Genomic DNA, 20223 nt, shown 5'->3' with positions numbered 1-20223 from the left:
CAAAGAAGCATTGAATATTATTTTCCTGCCATAATACACTGACATAAACTAGAAGGGTTTTAAGTGTTCTTTTTATTGTGATAGTACATTTTTAATGTTCGATAGCAAAAATATATCAGCTATGTACAATTGCCTTTTAGACTTTTGACCTGACAAGTTATGCTTGAATGCTTCAAATGACTTTTGTTGGCAAATATAAATTATACACATGAATTTAGGCCTTTTTTAATAAATAGTTTTTGATGAGTTGAAGTAGTGGAAGGAAAAGCAGCTATTAAGTGTCCAGCACACATCTGCATTGTAGTCCTTCAATGCTGATAAAAAAAAAAAATGCTTCCCAGGATGCACTTCATTTAGTTAGGGTGTAAGAAACCTGGGGTGTGCAGAGCTGGAATCTGGACAAAAAAGCAGCTCAAATATATTTTATAGATTTAAATATATTTTGTCAAATACATTACTTAGATTAGATTACTTAAAAAAATAGGGAAATGTTTACAGTTAAAGAATTAGTAAGTGTATTTACACTTTTGGACAATTAAACCATTTTAATCCATTTGAAGCATTACATCAATTACAGTGGAAAGATCTTTAAAAAAAACACTCATAATTATATGATGTTCCTTATATGTGACGGTTTATATGACAGTTAATAAGCTTTTGGGTTTTAACTAATTAAATATTAATAGTAAATGTTGTGATTAACAATAAATAAGATTAGTAAATATTCTGTAGAAGTATTGTTCATTGTTATTTCGTGTTTAACACTACACTTATTCTGGAAATAGGCTCATTTTCCAACTCCCCAAGAGTTAAACAGTTGACAGTTATTACAGACAATTATTAACAGTTAATACGTTCTTGTTGAGGGGCCATGGAGGCCAAATCGTTACGCAATACAAGTGAACCGAATCGATACGGAACCTTATTGTAAAGTTTTACCAATACATTTGTTAAAATTAAGAAAGATTGGGAATTATATTAGTTTTTCAGTAATATAAGCATTAACATTGTTCTATTCTTTTGTGATTTAAAAATTAGCCTATTTAAATATTGAGACAATTCAAATAGAAAACATATAATCTTCAGCCTACTCCTCACCAATAGACTGTAAGTGTAACTCTGACCTCACTTCTCACTTATTTGCCTTTTGCATGAGTCCTGAAACCAACGTAAAGGGGTAGTTCTAAAGGGATAGCATAGTTAAAATTAAAATAATAATAATAATATTATGGAATTAGTGTTGCCCCACAACTGTTTGGTTACAAACATTCTTCAAAATTTCTTCCTTTGTGTTCTGCAGGCAAAGACATTTATACAGGTTTGGAACAATATGGGTGTCAGAATTTGCATTTTCATCTCTTCAACACTCTTAATAATCAGACAAACCTGTTCATTCCTCTGTATCCTGCAGGCTTCAGCAGTTGTGTGTGACATGCTGTGATGTACATTGATGTACAGAATGCAGATATGGAGAGATACTGCTGTTTATTTCGACTTAGTGTTGTTCTTAGAAGTGTGAGTTAAAGCCCACCCACCCGTAAAAACCCCAAACTGACCAAAGCCAGGAGTCAGGACCACCATTGGTGGACAATAAACCCAGAGGAGCACATTTCCTCGAACTCGAAGACATGGTATGTTGCCTCTATTTTATAGATTTTTTTAAACGAGAATGTAGCCTAACTTAGCGACTAAAGTAACGAAAAAAGGGAAAATTGCGTGGAAATTCTTAAGTTCTATTTGAGAAACTAGTTAACTAATTTTTTAACGATGGGTTAGTGTGTTCACCAAGAGTGAGAAGAATCGGCAACAGAATAATGATCAATTACACAAGTCGGACTCGTCACCCTTTTTATGAGAACGAAAGTTGTAGGCTATGTTTGCGATTCCGCCTGCGCACGTACGTGCTATTTTCTAAAATGTGCTCGATATTATTCTTATAAATCCGCCAAGCAGTGCCCTTTATTCACGGTTGCTTTTAATTTCTGATCTGTTGTTTGGAACTCAGTAAATAGAGAAGTTAAGTAACGGCCAATAACGAATGTTTTCTGAGTCATTAAAATCAACCAGCTCTTAAGAGTCTTTTGTTCAGAATCGGGAGTCAGAATAAACTGACTGTCTTTATGATTCACTGTATGAACCGACTCATAAGATTCATTCGTTTGGGAATCAATCGGGCTATGTATGAATCGCGCTATTTGTTTCTCACACACGCCAATGCTGTAGATTTCACGTTGTAAGTTGAACAGCGGTGGTTCTACGCCAGATAATACTGTAGTAAACACGGTGTTTCGTACTATCAACATGTTTCAACATGTTTCAACATAATGAAACTTGTCCTGAAAGAACCGCTTTTCGGCCAGGTCATACTCCAGGAAGTGACATCATTTTTTAGGATAACAACAGCTCCAGTATTTGTTAAAATTGAACGTGAACTATGCTCTATTATTTATTTATGTATTTATTTTTGTTTTGGTTGTTTATGTTCTATTATTGTCTGTATATGTTACCTTTCTGCAATTAAAAAAAAAAAAAAGCATCAGTAAGTCGTAACAATGGATTTAATGAATGTTCTGTGCTAGTATTAGTTGGTTGTCTCTAGCTTTAAAACATTAACGTTAATGCCCGTTTTCAGAGACAAGGCTGAAGCCTAGTCCCAGACTAAAATGTATGGAAATCAACTGATATCTTATATTTTGTCTCAGATGCACATCATAGACTGATGCACACCAGTAGTTTTTTTTCTAGCACGTTTATAAAAGCCAAAGCTCTGAGTATCATTTTGATAAAATGTCAGAAATCTTCCAAAAGGTGGTTCAAATTAGGCAAAAAATTGTTAATAGTTCAATATTTCAAATTATTTAAATTATTCATTTAAATTATCTTACAACATCCTTAAACTTAAGCAGATTTTTCAAAAGGTTACAGAACAATCAGGAATTTCAAAATATAATATGTTGACACAATAATGCAGATTATTATTATAATTGACTTTTGTGTGACTTACTTGTATTTTTTATGCACTTTACATGTTGTCAGTGGTACAAATGAAATGTACTTGTTTAGTTGTTCATTGAAATCCTCATGTATCTCCCACAGACAGAAGAAGGCATCATGCTGGACGAGGTGGTTGTGAACGAGCAGTCGTCGATAGACACAGAGGAGTCGATACCATGTTTCCAGACTCCAGGACCCACTGTCACCTTCCATCAAATTCATTACCGTGTGAAAGAACGATTAGGAATGTTTAGTAGGGATTGGGTTGTAAAGGATATCCTCAAAGATGTCAGGTAAATGACTTGTTCTGCTAATCAAAAGTTTGGGCACACCTACTACTGGCTCTTTAAGCATGTACACTCCAGGGCAAAAAAAGGCTATTCTTTATAAGTTACTTTATATACAGTATTTGTGCAAATATTGCTGATTTCCTGAAATGTGATTTGTGAAATTAATTAAAAAGGCCACTAAAAATGCCCCTTTTTTGCCCAGGAGTTTAAGCATAAACCTGGTAATGAGAAACTTTTGACTGGTAGGTTTTACAATACTGGTCAAAAGTTTGGACTCATTAAATATTTTTGTTATGTTGTTGAAAGAAGTCTCTTTGCTCACCAAGACTGCATTTATTTGATCAAACATACAGTTAAAACAGTAAGGTTGTGAAATATCATTACAATTTAAAAATTCTATTTTAATAATATATTTATAAAATGTCATTTATTCCTGTGATGACAAAGCTGAATTTTCAGCATCATTACTCCAGTCTTCAATGTGACATGATATTTCAGAAATCATTCTAATAAGCAGACTTGGCGCTCAATTATCATCAGTTATTATTGCTGTTCAATTATTAATAATGTTTCTTATTATTATCAGTGTAAGTTTAGCTGCTTAATATTTCTGTGGAAACCACGAGACATGAGTGAAGAATGGAAAGTTTAAAAGACCAGCATTTATTTGACAGACATCTTTTGTAACTTTATAAATGTCACTTTTGATCAATTTAATGTATCCTTGCAGGGAGAAAAATAATTCATTTGTTATTTATTCATTTATTGATGTATTCTTCTTTTAAATATTACTTTTGAATCGTAGTGTCTCACAGTTTCCATGAAAATATTTACCAACAAAAACATTTTTCAACATTGATAATGATTAGAAGTGTTTCTTGAGCACCCATACTCGGAATTTGTCCTTTTCATTTAACCCATCAAAATTAGTGCAGAAACATTAGGAGTCATAAGTGGTGAATAAATACACACATTGAGAATCGATCCCAACCCACAACCTTTGAGTTACCGGTCTGACTCTCGAACCATTAGGCCTTGACTGCCCTAATCGTATTAGAATTATTTCTGAATGATCATGTGACACTAACGACTGCACCAATGAAACTTCAGCTTTGCCATCAAAGGAATAAATTAAAGGTTCAAATATATTAAAATTAGTAATAAAAATCCAAGTAACTCCCTGTGTAGTTAAAAGCAGCTCAAAAACGGATGTTTTCATTTTTTGTGTTCAATCTATTGCAGTGGTATCATAAACCCCGGAATGAATGCTATAATGGGCCCTACTGGAAGTGGAAAGACATCGTAAGCACGTGTTCATTTATTTCTGTTGATAGTATTTGGATGCTAAAAATATCTGAATCTCATTGCATTAGACAAAATATCAAAATAAGTTCACAAGCACAGGTTTACATATAAAATATTTTACAAAATAAATTTGTCACCGCATGGTGAGATTCATTCACTTTCAATCATCTCATAAAAGGATAATTCGTCATTCCAATCCTCTATGACTACAATGGAAGTCCAATGTTTTTTGGTTCCTTATCCCTTTAAATGTTCAATTGTTTTGTTTTTTAACTATTATTTTTAAGTAGTTATCTGCATATAATATATGCTATTAATATCAGTGTGTCTGTATTCAGGCTTCTGGATGTGATTGCAGGACGGAAAGATCCTAAAGGCTTAAAATCAGGTCAAGTTCTAGTTGACAACGCCATCGTGACCTCTGACCTCAGGCTCTGCTCTGCTTATGTAGTTCAGGTGAGGAGACAAAACTCTCTGTGGCTTTTCAAAGCTGAAGACCCAACTTTATGTATGTTTTGTAAAATTCCCTTATCTGTCAAACATTTTTTATTAGATTGTCCTGGACTTAACGCAAGCAGAAGGCTCTTTTATGAAGTTACTTCTTTGAAGGACCTATTTAATGAGATTATGCCTGAAAAGGTTCTGGATTTTTTATCATATGTTAATTAAAAAAAAATAGATTGTATGATATGACTTCTTGTTTATATTTGTTTTGTTTTTGTTGTATGTATATGATATTTGTATTTTTGTAAATGATTTTTTTTGCCATGAAAATAGCTCTGACTGCTGACATGGCAAGAAATAAAATAATCTGAATCTGTGGCTTTCCAAATATTATTTTAAAGGTGACATATTAAGATAAGAAAAGTTCACTTCAAAGTTCAGTTCACACATTTTAAAATGAACTAGTTCAGTTCATAGTTCATACTTCAAAAAATGAACTAGTTCATTCATAGTTCTTTTTTTATTATTATTGCCACAGCCCATATACAACCACAGACAACAATTATTTTATCGACGGGCAAAGTTTGCACACAAATGTAAGATTTTTCCCATCCTCACCGACCTCGTCATAAAATCCGTTTAAATGATCATACACGCCTCCTCAGTCGCTGCTTTGTCGACGGCACTGCTGGCTGGTGTTGCCAGATTGGGTATTTTTTCGCTACATATTAAGGCCTGTTCATGTGTGCTTTAGCCTGGAATGCTCTATAGAAATCTGGCCCCTATTGTACAAAGTTAAACTGAGAGAGCGTGCGTTCACAGACACTAGAATGAACGTGTTCACAGTAACGTTCATCAATCATCAGGCAGTAATACGTTCAGTTCACATTCGCCCAAAATATGAAGGAGTTCATGAACTATTGAATGCGTTCGGGCACAACGCTGTATAAATCTATGGTGTCCCCAGAATGTGCCTGTAATTTCAACTCAAAATACCCCAGTCCAGATCATTTATTATAGCTTGTCACTTTTTGGGTGTGACGCATCGTTTTTGTGTGTGTCCCTTTAAGTGCACTATAGAGGACTGGAAAGCAATTGTATATATAAGATGGAATTCCTTACCTTTTATTTAGAAATAAAAAATCAAAAAGGTGCTCTGTAGTCGAAAAGATGGAAGGAATTTGTGGAAAATTGAGAAATAGTAACTAAATAATATAATAATTATATAATCATAGATTATTGTTGTAAATTAAACACTGTCATTATGTAAAGTTTCCACTTGACTGTAATGTAAGCTATTATTTTTATTTTCATTATATATATATTCTTTTGTTTGTTCTCAACCTTATTTATCTATTTTTATTCATATTTTTTTGTGAATAATTCTTCAAAATAATTCACAGGTTCCGTAAATATTTCGAATTTATTGTGAAATTTGTTTGAAGTCAGCTGGACTTAGTGCATCCAATTTTTCTTTGAATTCTGTAATGTATATTTGATTCCTCCTAAAGTTGAATTTTCAGTCTTCAGTGTCACATGATCCCTCAGAAATCATTCTAATATGCTGATTTGCTGCTCAAGAAACATTTATTATGATTATTATTATTATCAATTTTGAAAAAGTTGTGCTGCTTAATATTTTTGTGGAAACTGTGATCCATTTTTACAGGATTCTTTGATGAATAGAAAGTTTAAAAGAACAGTATTTTAATTTTATTTGTGACAATATAAATATCTGTCAGTTTTGATGAATTTAACGTGTCCTTGCTGAATAAAAGTATTTATTTCTTGAAAGAAAAAAAAACGGTAGTGTATAAAGTTATAAAGTATCTGGATAATTGGTAGCAATATAACTCCTACATTTCCTTTTGTTTGTCTTTCAGAATGACATTCTGATGGGTACTCTGACCGTAAGAGAGAACTTGGCCTTCTCTGCCAATCTCCGCTTGTCACGAAATAAGTATTCCTCATCCGACAAAGAGAAGAGGGTCGATTCCGTCATCCAGGAGCTCGGCCTCAAAGACTGCGCAGACACTAAGGTACGGAGAAGAGGAATGTTGAGAATGATTTGTTGTGTTGGTATGAACAAAACATCCTCTCTTCAGAGTCAAGGTCACATGTGCTTCAGTCACACAAGAACTATTTCTAACAATACGATTAGGCGCTATGCCAGAACATATACTGTGTGACAGTAGGTATGTGTCCTTGTTTCGTCTCAGATTGGGACGATGTTTTTGCGTGGTGTTTCTGGTGGAGAGAAGAAGAGGTGCAGCATCGGTATGGAGCTCATCACCTCCCCCTCTCTCCTGTACCTGGACGAACCCACCACAGGCCTGGACGCCAACACAGCCAACTCCATCATGGAGCTACTGCAGAAGTACCACATGCTCTTATCCAATATACATATATCTAGGTTCACTACAAGTGAGCCATACAAAAAACACCCAGCTTTAAGCAATAGTTTACCCAAAAATGAATATTTCTGTATTCATTATCTGTCTTTCTGTGTTCATATCATATGTAGTGTAGAACATTTTGACAGTCCAAAATCCATATTAAAGTGTGTGTGTACATATACTACCGGTCAAAATTGTGTTATGTTTTTAAAATTTAAGTCTCTTCTGCTCACCAAGGCTGCTTTATTTGATGAAAAAAAAAAAAATGACAAACAGTAATATTGTGAAATATTATGACAATTTAAAATGACTGTTTTCTATTTTAATATATTTTAAAATGTAATTTGAAAGCTGAATTTTCAACATTATTACTGTTGCTGATTACACATCAGTTTTCAGTGTCACATGATCCTTCAGAAATCATTCTAATATGCTGATTTTATGTTCAAAAAACAAATTATTATTTTCAATGTTGAAAACAGTCATGTACTATATTTTCCCCCAAAATTCTATGAATAAAAAGTTCAAAAGAACAGCATTTATTTAAAATATAATCTTTTCTAACATTATAAATGTCTTTACTGTAACTTTTGATCAATTTAACTCATCCTTGATGAATAAAAGTATTTTCTCATTTCTTTCCCCCAAAAATAAAAAATAAATTCTTACTGACCCCTAACTTTTGAATGGTAGTGATTAATGTTACAAAAGCTTTCCATTTCAGATCAATTCTGTTCTTTTGAACTTTCTATTCATCAAAGAATCCTGAAATAAAAATGTAAAAAACAGTTTTCAACATGGATGATAATCATAAATGTTTCTCGAGCATCATATAATAATTTCTGTAGGATCATGTGACACTGAAGACTGGAGTAATGATGCTGTAAATTCAGCTTTGATCACAGGAATAAATTATACTTCACTATATATTCACATAGAAAACTGCTGTTTTAAATTGTAATAATATTTCACAATATTTCTCTTTTTTTTTGGTATTTTTTATCAAATAATTGCAGCCTTGTTGAGCAGAAGAGACTTATTTTAAAAACATTAAAAAAAAAAAAATCTTACCGATCTAAAACTTTTGACCAGTAGTGTGTGTGTGTGTGTGTGTGTGTTTTAAATATTATAGTAAAAGGCCTTTTACTAAACACATATAATCTAACAATTAGACAACAGAAGGAATGCAGTAGATTGTGTACAAAAGGTTTTTCAGCAAAGTTTTGATCATGTTAATAATTTAGAGGCATTGGAAATGTGTGTGAGCCTGTCACAGTCTCAGATCATTTGAAGTTTTGTTGAAACGTCCGGAAAGTTGCAAAACATGTACCGTGTTTTCACCTTCAGGGTTGTTGTACTGTGTATCTGTCACGAGAAACCACATTCCACTTCAAAGTCAAAGTACAGTCACACACAAGGGAATCATGGGAAAGTTAGAGATTGATTGATTTTGATCATTTACTTGAACTAGCTTTCACACTGGTTTTACTCTTGTTGTTGTGTTTGCTTTAGGATCTCCAAAAAGGGTAAGACCGTCATCTTCTCCATTCACCAGCCACGCTACTCCATCTTCAGGCAGTTTGACCACCTCACCCTCATGAATAAAGGAGAAATCATCTACGCAGGTGCCGCCGACAAAGCCATTACCTACTTTGAGGACTTGGGTACTGACATACTGATGATAATCCAAAAATTCAAAAGCAAATGAGCTGTGATTTGCTAATTACATGATTGCATGTGTACTATGATTCTCAAACTTGTGTCCTTGTGTCGTAGGCTACAAGTGTGAGCCATTCAACAACCCGGCAGACTTCTTCCTGGATGTCATAAACGGAACTGTCCTTCCTCAAATTCATAACAATAAATCAGGTGCTGTTGTGGTTTTTAAAAAAAAGAAATTATTCAGCAAGAATTGGGCAGATTAAATTGATCCAATGTGACAGTAAAGACGCTTATAATAATATAAATAATATTAATATAAATAAATGCTGTTCTTTTATACTTTTTTATGCAGATAACAACTTGAACACCAAATCAGTATATTAGAATGATTTGTGAATGATCACTTGACACTGAAGACTGGAGTAATTTAGAGAAAGATTTAAAAAAGATTTAAAAGATTTAAATTTGATTTAAAAAAATTTAAATCAAATTTAATTCGGATCGAGCTAAATCAGATCAATTAAAGGATTAGATCACTTTTGAAAAAAAACTTTTGCTGATAATTTACTCACCCCCATGTCATCCAAGATGTCCATGTCTTTCTTTTCTCAGTCGAAAAGAAATTTAGGTTTTTGATGAAAACATTCCAGGATTTTTCTCCATATAATGGACTTCAATGGGAACCGGATGGTTCAAGTATCAAAAGACGGTTCATAACTGTTTCAGATGCAGCTTCAAATGTCTTTAAACGATATCAGACGATGAATAAGGGTCTTATCATGCGAAACGATCGGTTATTTCAAAACTTATTCCAAAAATGTAACTTTTCTAAGGACAAATGCCAGCCTTGCTCTATCCTGTGAGGCGCGTTTGCAACGTCACGTATTACGTAATTACGTTCAAAAGGTCTCGGGCGACGTAGCCGAAAGTACAGAGTCAGTGTTTACAAGTTGAACGCAAAGGTTGAACGTGCAAACTAACTCAAACACCGTTTACAAAAAAAAGGAATTAAAAGGAAAAACAACGATGTCGGACGATTTTGATTCTGTACTTCCGGCTACGTCGCCCGTGACCTTTTGAACGTAATTACGTAATACGTGACGTTGCAAACGCGCCTCACAGAATAGAGCAAGGCTGGCATTTGTCCTTAGAAAAGTTACATTTTTGGAATAAGTTTTGAAATAAGCGATCGTTTCGCATGATAAGACCCTTATTCATCGTCTGATATCGTTTAAAGACATTTGAAGCTGCATCTGAAACTGTTATGAACCGTCTCTTGATACTTGAACCATCCGGTTCCCATTGAAGTCCATTATATGGAGAAAAATCCTGGAATGTTTTCATCAAAAACCTAAATTTCTTTTCGACTGAGGAAAGAAAGACATGGACATCTTGGATGACATGGGGGTGAGTAAATTATCAGCAAAAGTTTTTTCAAAAGTGAACTAATCCTTTAAGGTGTTTACATGGTCTGATTGAGGAGTTTTTTGGTCTGATTGTATGCCAATGTATGCTTTTTCCTGTGAGCTTTTTTTAGGGGTGGGGGGGGGGTGGGGGTAGTATTCTTTTTTGCATTGTAAAATAAAACCTGTAGTTGTAGTTTTTGCCTTTTTTGTCGAATAATTTTGTCAGATAAATACCTTAACCTAGCCTGGCTAACGCCAGACTACGTATCATTGAGAATGAAACGTGGTCTGGAAACCACATGTTCGATTTCTCGCATTTGAGGCGTGGTTTACGAATGCCCAGAGCCGTATTATTGGGTGCTACGAATGTCTATCAAATGTGCCTGTACGTCTATCAAATGCGCCTGTGCTCCATCCCCCTTCTGTGATTGGTTCCCTAATTCGGGGGAAAATTTGATTCATGGTATCCAGACTGCCTAGCAGCGCGAATAAAATCACGTTTCTGCAAGGCAGAATGGGCAAACCCAGGCTAACCTTAACCAAGAACCAAAACCTTAACCAAAAATGTTGAAAAATGTTTTCCTCATATTTCGATGGTTTATTTGAATTTGTATGGTCATTAAAAACAAATATCTCCAATACTTTTGGCCACTACTGGTTGTAATTCTTGGTACTTCACATGCACATTTCTATGTTTTTGGTCGTGGTAACTCTAAAATATATATTTTTTTAACATTTCTGAACTATATGTGATCAGCTAACCATCTGTGTTTGGGGTGTTTATAGAAAAGTGCAGCAGCGGTGAGGAGACTGTGGAAAATGAGAACCCTCTGGCAGTAATTTACAGACAGTCCGCTCATTTCATCAAAGTGAAAGAACAACTCAGTCAGATTTCAGATGGGATTGACCCTGAGGTCACTAAAGGTGACCGGGTCGGTTACGCCACACCTTTCTATTACCAGGTACGTAGAAGCAACTGGTTAACTTTACCTATTTTGACTAAAATATATAACCAAGAATAACATCAATAGATGACCTTCTATCATTGATGAACTTTGCACAGTTATTGAACTAAACTGAATCAACTGAATACTTGACCGTTTACTATTTTCTTTCTAGAGTTTCTTTACAGCAGAATCATTATTTTACTGTTTATCAGTGCAAAGCTGCTTTGAAACCATATGTATTGTATAAATTAGGGATGCACAATATATCGGCTGATAAGTGATAACTTTTAATGTTATTGCTATCGGCCCGATAAGGAAATTTGATATATTTAAGCCGATAAATAATGAATTATTTCCTTCAACTAAGACATTTCAGATGCGCACTGTTTGCCCTGATGGGATTTGAATCCCTTGAAATATGATTGAAAGCACTTCAGCGCCAGTCTGTTTTATAGGCTACATAAAAAATATAATGAGATCATTATAAATGTGTACTTGGGACGGAGCTTTTAATAGTGAGATTTTCGTTTTTGTAAACAGGCTATCAAAATGTATACAAATTTTGAATTAGATTTATCGGCCAATATATCGGTTATTGGCTTTTAAATATAAAGAATGATCGTATCAGTCAAAATGTTCATATCAATGCATATCTAGTACAAAACACTATAAAATTAAAGGTGATTGTAACTCTGTACCTTTGTAATTGGCATAATCTATGTTGCAGCTCCTTTTAGTTAGTGGCCGCACTGTAAGAAACATCTTGAGGAATCCTCAGACGTCTTACGCTCAACTGTTCCTCAACATTTTCTTTGGGATTTTAGTAGGACTGATATACTACCAGATCCCACACACTTTACCAGAGGCTCTTCAGAACAGGTGAGTAGACCCATGGCTCAAAATTAGTGTTCATTATGTTCTAACTTAACTTTTTGCCACCATTTTGAAAATTTGCATTCATGGTACATGAATTATGGATATATATATATATATATATATATATATAGATATATATATTGCTTGCTTAAGGAAGAGAGGTTTAACTGCAGTGAAGAAGGCTTTAGGACGTCCCAGAGTGTCCAGTAAGCACCAGGACTATCTTCTACTGAATCATGTCACCACCAGTGCAGTGCAGTGGCTCAATACTGGCAACAGGTGGTTTTGAGTGCATCTGAACGCACACAGTATAAACTAGACTCTATTTGCCCAGAGGCACCCAAGTTTATCCTTGGTGATTTTAATCATTGTAATTTAAAAAAGTCTTTGAGGACGTATGAACAGTATGTGACCTGTTCTACCACACAGAAGAACTCCATGCTAGATTTATGCTATGGCTCAGTAAGCGGAGCTTACAAATCCCTACCTATGCCTCCTTTTGGTGCTTCGTACCATAGCAGTGTCTATCTCATGCCGGTATATAAACCGTCCTTCAGGCGCCTGGAGCGGGAGGAAAGGACAGTGAAGATCTGGTCAGAGGCCAGCATCTCCTCTCTCCAGGCATGCTTTGAGTGTACAGACTGGCAATGTTTTTATGATGGGTGTGATGATTTAAATGAACTTACAGACACTGTCTCATCATACATCACTTTCTGTGTGGATTCAGTAATCCCATCTAAAAAAGTGGTTACTTTCCCAAACAATAAACCCTGGGTGACCAAAGAACTTAAAACTGCCATTAATAAAAAGAAAAGAATATTTTACTCAGGAACCCCCCTGGAGAAAAAAACAGCTTCCAAAGAAGTTAAGGTTGAAATAAAGAAAGCCAAAATGAAGTACAGAAGCAAAATTGAAAGTCTGTATTGTTGAGGGGACCTCAGGGCAGCCTGGACGGGTATAAAACCCATGACATCAATTAATCAGTCTTCCTGTGAGACCAAGCAGGCCATTCATGTAAATGGTGTAGATGATGCTGACTTGGCTAATGGTTTTAATTCTTTTTTTTCTCGTTTTGAAAGATCTGATTTTCTGAAGGATATCTCTGAAATGCGGGAATCTTTGGTTCCACAGAATTGTTTAGTGATAACACAAAGTAATGTCACAAATCTTTTCAAAAAAGTAAACGTACGCAAAGCTGCTGGCCCTGACTCCATCTGTGGACGCACCCTGCGTCATTGTGCAGACCAGCTTAGTGAGGTGTTTACAATACTTTTTCAGATGTGTATTGAGTGTGGTCAAATTCCTGCCTTATGGAAAACATCAACTATAATTCCTGTTCCTAAATCCAATAATCCAAAAGAACTAAACGAATTTAGACCAGTTGCACTAACATCACTTGTGATGAAAAATTTTGAGAAAATATTGAAAGATGAAATTGTCTCCCTAATTGATGGCAAACTAGATCCACTTCAGTTTGCCTATCAAGCTGGGAAGGGTGTGGATGACTCTAAGATATTCATATTGGACAAATTATACAAGCACCTTGAAAAACCCAAAACACACGCAAGACTTTTATTTGCTGATTTTTCTTCAGCTTTTAACAAGATGCAGCCTCATATTTTAATTGAGCAACTTGCCTCTTATTTTAATCTGCCTGATCAGATTTTATTGTTGCTTTTAACCTTTTTAACGGACAGACTCCAGCAGGTGTTTGCGAATGGCCACATTTACTTCAAATACAGGGTCTCCACAGGGCTGTGTCCTCTCTCCCTTGCTTTTTATTATGTGCACGGATAGCTGCAGGACTGCCCAACAGGGTAGCTACCTCGTGAAATTCTCTGATGACACTGTTTTACTGTCACTATTGCAGGGGGATCAATCGGGCCATGGGAGTGCCCTATCACAATTTGTGAAGTGGTGTGATGATAATTACCTGGACCTTAATGTGACAAAGACTTAAGAGTTAATTATTGATTTTAGGAAGAATCGTTTTAACCCAGAAGCCAGCATCATACATGGAGAAAATGTTGAAATTGTAGAGACGTACAAGTATTTAGGAACCATGTTTGACTCCAACTTAAAGTTTGACAAAAACACAGAATCAATCACTAAGCGGGGACAACAAAGAATCCACTTATTGCGGAAGTTAAATTCTTTTAATGTGTCTCAGAGGATCTTATGTATCTTTTATTATTCATTCATTGAAAATCTTCTAACATTTTCTTTTATATGTTGGTTTCATGGATTGTCTGTGAGAGACAAGAATAGCCTCACCAGCATTGTTAAAATCTGCTCCAAGATTATTGGAGTTCAGCTGACAGACCTGAGCTCCCTCTGGAAAAAAACGGGTGCTTCAGAAGGCTAGACAAGTTTTGAGTCATCCTGACCACGTCCTTAGTCAAGAATTCTGTCTAATGCCCTCACGTCGGCGCTACCTCGCTCCTAACAGATATGCTAATTCTTTTATTCCTTCTGTCATCGGGCTTTTAAATACTGCTGGCAGTGGCAACTAGTCATGTGCCTTGAATCATATACCTTGTATGTATTTATTTATTATTATCTATTTATGTATTTATTTTCTTGAACTTGGGTCCCTGCTCTGTCTTTGTATTAAGATCGGTGTGCTCACTGTTTTGTTCTGGTGCCCAAATGCGATATCACTGACAGTGTTTCTGAAAGTTCGATTGATTGTTGTCTTGTCTTGTTTAAAATGACTGGATGGCTAAAACTGAATTGCCCTATGGGGATAAATAAAGTTTTTTGAATTGAATGAATTGAATTGAGTGAGGCGAAGAATTTGGGCTGGTGTCAAGAAGAGCAGCCTGAGAAAACATCAAGGACAAACTGAAATTCAGCAGGAAGTACAAGCCAAGGATTGGACAGCAGAAGACTGGTGTGAAGTTATTTTCTCTGATGAAGCCCTCTTGTTGGCTGTTTGGGACTTCTGGAAAGAAGCTACCATGAGTCTGGTGTCGGGCCAACAGTGAAACATCATGAGACCATCCATGTGTGGGGTTGCTTTTCACCCAAGGGAGTGGCTCTCGCAAAAACTCCTGATGGAGTTTTAGGACACCATTAGGTAACTTAATGGAGTTTATCGGTTCCTTACTACTGTTGCCTTTGGCTTGCTCAGTTGGGGATATTCAGATCAACTAACCAATCAATAATATCCTTAATCAGCTCTACCAAACGTGGATGAAACGAACATTGTTTTTATGTTTTGATTGATACTGTGAAGCTGCTTTGATCAGTGTTGTAGTCGAGACCACCCGAGTCGACACCGAGACCAGAGAGAGTCGAGTCCGAGACCAGAGACGGTCGAGTCCGAGTCGAGACCGAGACCAGTGAGGGTTGATTACCTAATTTACTTTTATTTACTTAGAGAAATCCTTTTTTTTTTTTTTTTACTGAATTTACTTAGAGTTTAAAAAATATGATCAGTTTAGGGTAAAAAGGCCACATAGTAGGTGGTGTTAAAAGTAATTTTTTTACAATTTGTCATGCGCAGTTGCGCTCTAGAAAATCACCAATCACTGGGCGTGTCAATCAATTTAAAGAAATATTTTACTAACATACATAATCGTGAAAAAATATTTTGAATTGAACTCGAGTGGACTCGGTAATAATTCCGAGTCCTAAAAAAAAAATGTTCGAGTACGAGTCAATTTCCGAGTCCAAATGGACACGAGTCCATGACAAGACCAAGACCATTAAAATATGGTCTCGAGACCGAGTCCGAGTCTCGAGTACTACAACACTGGCTTTGATGCAATCTATATTGTGAAAAGCGCTATAACGTAAATATACTCGACTTGACTTGATGATTAATGCATTTTCCAGCATGATGAGTTTCATGTCACAAGGTGAATCGTGATCATGAATTGGTTTGGAGATCATTACATTTAAATTTTTAATTCATGGTCTTAGAGAACCCATAGAGAACCTGTGGTAAATCCTCAAATGGTGGATGAACAAGTCCACAAATTGTCAACTCTGGGCAAAAATGGTTCACAATCATTTAGGATTTGGCCCAGAAGCTGATTTCCAGCATGGCAGAGATGTTGACAAATGTTTTTAATTTTTTTCTCTCTACAGAACGGGAGCTTTCTTTTTTCTGGTCATCAACATGGTGTTTGGCAATCTGTCTGCGGTGGAGCTCTTCATCAGCGAGAGAGTGCTCTTCATGTGAGTCAACCTCTAAACATGAGCTTTCCAACCTGTTAGATGAAGACCATCAACACATGTTCCTCTCGTCTTCAGCCATGAGAACTCGAGTGGTTTCTACCGCACCTCTGTCTACTTCCTGTCTAAAGTGTTTGCTGACCTCATTCCAAACCGCATCCTCCCCGTCTTCATCTTTTCCGCCATCCCGTACTTCATGATGGGTAAGTAGTGGCACTGCCTTCTCTGAGACCTTCTCTGGCCAAATATCACATGGATCCTTTTCCAAGAAGACAATCCCATAATGAATTACAACATAAATCCAAAATGGTAAATGTTACAAATGTATAGTATTGTATAAAATAGATAGTAAATGTTTTACTTTTAATAAAGTGTTACGTTATTAGCTTAGCAACATGCTATTGAAATCAGTTGTGATGAAAGAGTTGATGCACACGTAGAGCATTTCAGATCAGACTGAAAGCACTAGGTTTTGTCTTCTTGTTGTTACCCTCCATGTTGACAAAAGAAAGTGGCTAAAATGAAAAAGTGTCAATTCCTTATTGTCATTGTGTCACAAATGATTAGCAATAGCATCATGATTAGCAACACGTATGAACATAAATGGCCCTTTTTCATGAGTTCAGGTCTGAAGCCTGATGTGGAGGCGTTCTTCCTGTACTGTTTGACCATGAGCATGGTCAGTTTGTCAGCGGTGAGCTTGGCCTTCTTGGTCAGTGCCAGCGTGGGCTCCTTCGCCATGGCTAACATCCTCATCGCACTGCCGTATGTCTTTATGATGGTGAGTTTGGTGGAACAGAATATATTTACTTGGGGGCAAGTTCACACACAGCATGATTTTCCATCCTTGTCCATTATACAGCACTAATTTTACACGGCAGACCGGACATGATCGACCGTTGCACTCGTTTTTTAGTTCCTGTTACCCGCGTCTCACGTTTTTAAAGTAGTTCACTTTTTTTAAAACTTTTGCTGATAATTTACTCACCCCCATGTCATCCAAGATGTCCACGTATTTCTTTCTTCAAGGGTTAGTTCACCCAAAAATGAAAATTAAGTCATTAATTACTCACCCCCATGCTGTAGATTTCCACGACGCATGCGCGAGAATTGCGATCTGCTCACACCAGCACTACTTCAGATCGCAATTCTCGCGCATGCGTCGTGGAAATCTATAAGGAAGTCTCGTTCTGGCCTACAAGGAAGAAAATAAATAGTCGAATAAACTCGTTATTTTTGTTTGTTTTTTCGCACAAAAAGTATTCTCGTCGCTTGATAAACATATAGTTGAGCCACGGTAGTCACTTGGGATATTTAAACATTTTCTTCATTGACTTTTTGGGCCGTCAAGAGGCAGTCCCTTAGGAGCCAATGTGGTAGTTATACAGCTCTCAAATTTAATCAAAAATATCTTCATTTGTGTTCCGAAGACGAACGAAGGTCTTACGGGGTTGGTACAGCATGGGGGTGAGTAATTAATGACTTAATTTTCATTTTTGGGTGAACTAACCCTTTCAGTCGAAAAGAAATTAAGGCTTTTAATGAAAACATGGATTTTCTCCATATAATGGACTTCAGTGGGAACCAAACAGTTCAAGGTCCAAATGAGTTTCAGTGCAAGGGCTTTAAACGACACCAGACGACGATTAAGGGCCTTATCTAGGACCCTTCGAGTCATGAATCGAAGAGTCCTAGATAAGACCCTTATTCATCAGAAAAACATTTGTTCATTTTGATGAACAGGAGAGTCACGAACGCTCATCACAGAACAGAGCAAGGCGAGTATTTATGCTTATAAAACTTAAACGTTTTTATTTATTTTTGACATGACTGATCGTTTCGCTTGATAAGACCCTTATTCATCGTCTCGTATTGTTTAAAGCCCTTTGAAGCAGCACTGAAACTCTCATTTGGACCTTGAACCGTTTGGTTCCCATTGAAGTCCATTATATGGAGAACCATTATATGGTTTTCATCAAAAACCTTAATTTCTTTTCGACTGAAGAAAGAATGACTTGGACATCTTGGATGACATGGGGGTGAGTAAATTATCAGCAAAAGTTTTTTTTTAAAGTGAACTACTCCTTTAATTGCAAAGATGTGTTCTGGGTGAATGGCCCCTTATAGAGTGTTTTCAGAACTTTAGATTTCACTTTGTTACAAAACAGAGACTTAAAAGGTTGCACTTTCTCATTGGTTTAGTTAGCTGTTTAAAGGGATAGTTCACTTTGAAATTAATTGTTGGGATGTTTTAGCTTACCTCAAGGGCATCCAAGATGTAGGTGTATTTGTTTCCACAGTAGTTTCAATTTTGATATTTTTAGGTCAAACCGTTCTTCTCTGTCAGTCATATAATGGAGGTCTATGGTCACCACCTCAAAGAGCATGCACAGAGAAGTCCAAATTAAACATGATTTAATGACTCGTAAATGTAAGTGCACATTGATGGCCTAAGACACGAAACGAGCCGTTTGTGTGAAAACGAACAGTATTTATATTGTTTACATCTTGTAACCACCTCTTGTGTCAATATGCCTTAATAAACTTAGAGAAAATGTGCCAGTTTCCAAATTAAAGTCTCCAAACGAGCCAGGTGTGAAAATGCTCTTAGATTCCAGATATAGGAAGTTAAATGTCAATTTTTGAGATGAATGTCGTGTCTAGGGTTTAATGTTTTGGGGTCATAGCTCTGTTTTTCCTGACCTGCTTTCTCAGGTGTTTGGGGGTTTCCTGGTGAACCTGAATTCAATGCTGAGCTGGATGTCCTGGCTGAAATGGGCCAGTATTTTCCGATATGGCTACAATGTAAGACCGTAAAACATTTTACAACACATTTGAGGCTGTATACAAATTTGCAGTTCAGCAGTAACCCACTCAAACTGTCTCTCTTCAGGCACTTGCCATCAATGAACTAAAAGATCAAGTTTTCACTAGTAACTACACCAGGTAGGACTCACTCAAGCCCAACAGCGCCACCTACTGGAAATAAACAGAACAATCAAATCTGTTGAGCTGAAGTGGCCACAAGAGGTCAGTGCCAGTGTTTGGATTTCAGCTGCACACCTAAGAAACTCTCTCTCTTTCTCTGACCGGCAGGATGACGGGAGACATGTACCTGGATCATCAAGAGATCGACCACAGCGCTTGGGGTTTTTGGCAGAATCAGGTCGCTCTGACAGGCATTATGAGCACGTGTCTGATTCTGGCGTACGTGCAGCTGCGTCGGATCAATCGCTGGAAGTGATGGAATGACACTGGTTTATTCTGAACCCTGTAATCAGGAAATGATACTTTTCAGCTTTTCAACCATAAAGACTGAAATATCAGCCTTATACAGCGTCCACTTAACTCACTACCTCATATCTTCTACCTCTGGCATAAAGTAGAAAATTATATTTGTACATTTTTAATTTGTTGTGAACTGATTAGATGTTGTGAACCTGAAAAGAATATTACTATTTTATTAATTTGTTGTGAAATGAATACAGATGTTGTGAACCTGAAAAGGATATTACTATTTTATGCCTTACATGTGCTTGTATTTGTTTGCCAATTTTTTAAAAGCCAAATTTTATTGTTTTTATCATTTTGAAACAGGCTGCATCTATTGCCAAGGTTGATTAATTACCAAAACTATTAGTAAAAACCTTAGATACACTTTTGCCCCAACATGATTTACTTAAATACAGTATAGTTTTGAGAAACACTGCAAAATATTGAA

At 36.2% G+C, this 20223-nt stretch overlaps 1 protein-coding gene across 1 annotated transcript; it reads left to right on the top strand.

Moving 5' to 3' along the window:
• The first annotated feature begins 1537 nt into the window (after nt 1-1537).
• Nucleotides 1538-20159, top strand: abcg2c (ATP-binding cassette, sub-family G (WHITE), member 2c). The gene is made up of 16 exons (XM_039674008.2): nt 1538-1631; nt 3097-3287; nt 4527-4586; nt 4928-5045; nt 6917-7072; nt 7253-7410; nt 8942-9093; nt 9206-9298; nt 11284-11459; nt 12172-12323; nt 16416-16505; nt 16581-16705; nt 17129-17283; nt 19218-19307; nt 19396-19448; nt 19599-20159. The coding sequence occupies exons 1-16, from the start codon at nt 1629-1631 to the stop codon at nt 19744-19746; spliced, it is 1920 nt and encodes a 639-aa protein (XP_039529942.2). The 5' UTR covers nt 1538-1628; the 3' UTR covers nt 19747-20159.
• The last annotated feature ends 64 nt before the right edge of the window (nt 20160-20223 follow it).

Source organism: Pimephales promelas, chromosome 11 (assembly GCF_988280905.1).
Source record: "Pimephales promelas chromosome 11, fPimPro1.hap1.1, whole genome shotgun sequence".
NCBI classification, from domain to species: Eukaryota; Metazoa; Chordata; class Actinopteri; order Cypriniformes; family Leuciscidae; genus Pimephales; species Pimephales promelas.
The sequence above is the reverse complement of the archived record's forward strand: the minus strand, read 5'-3'. Positions and strand labels throughout refer to the sequence as shown.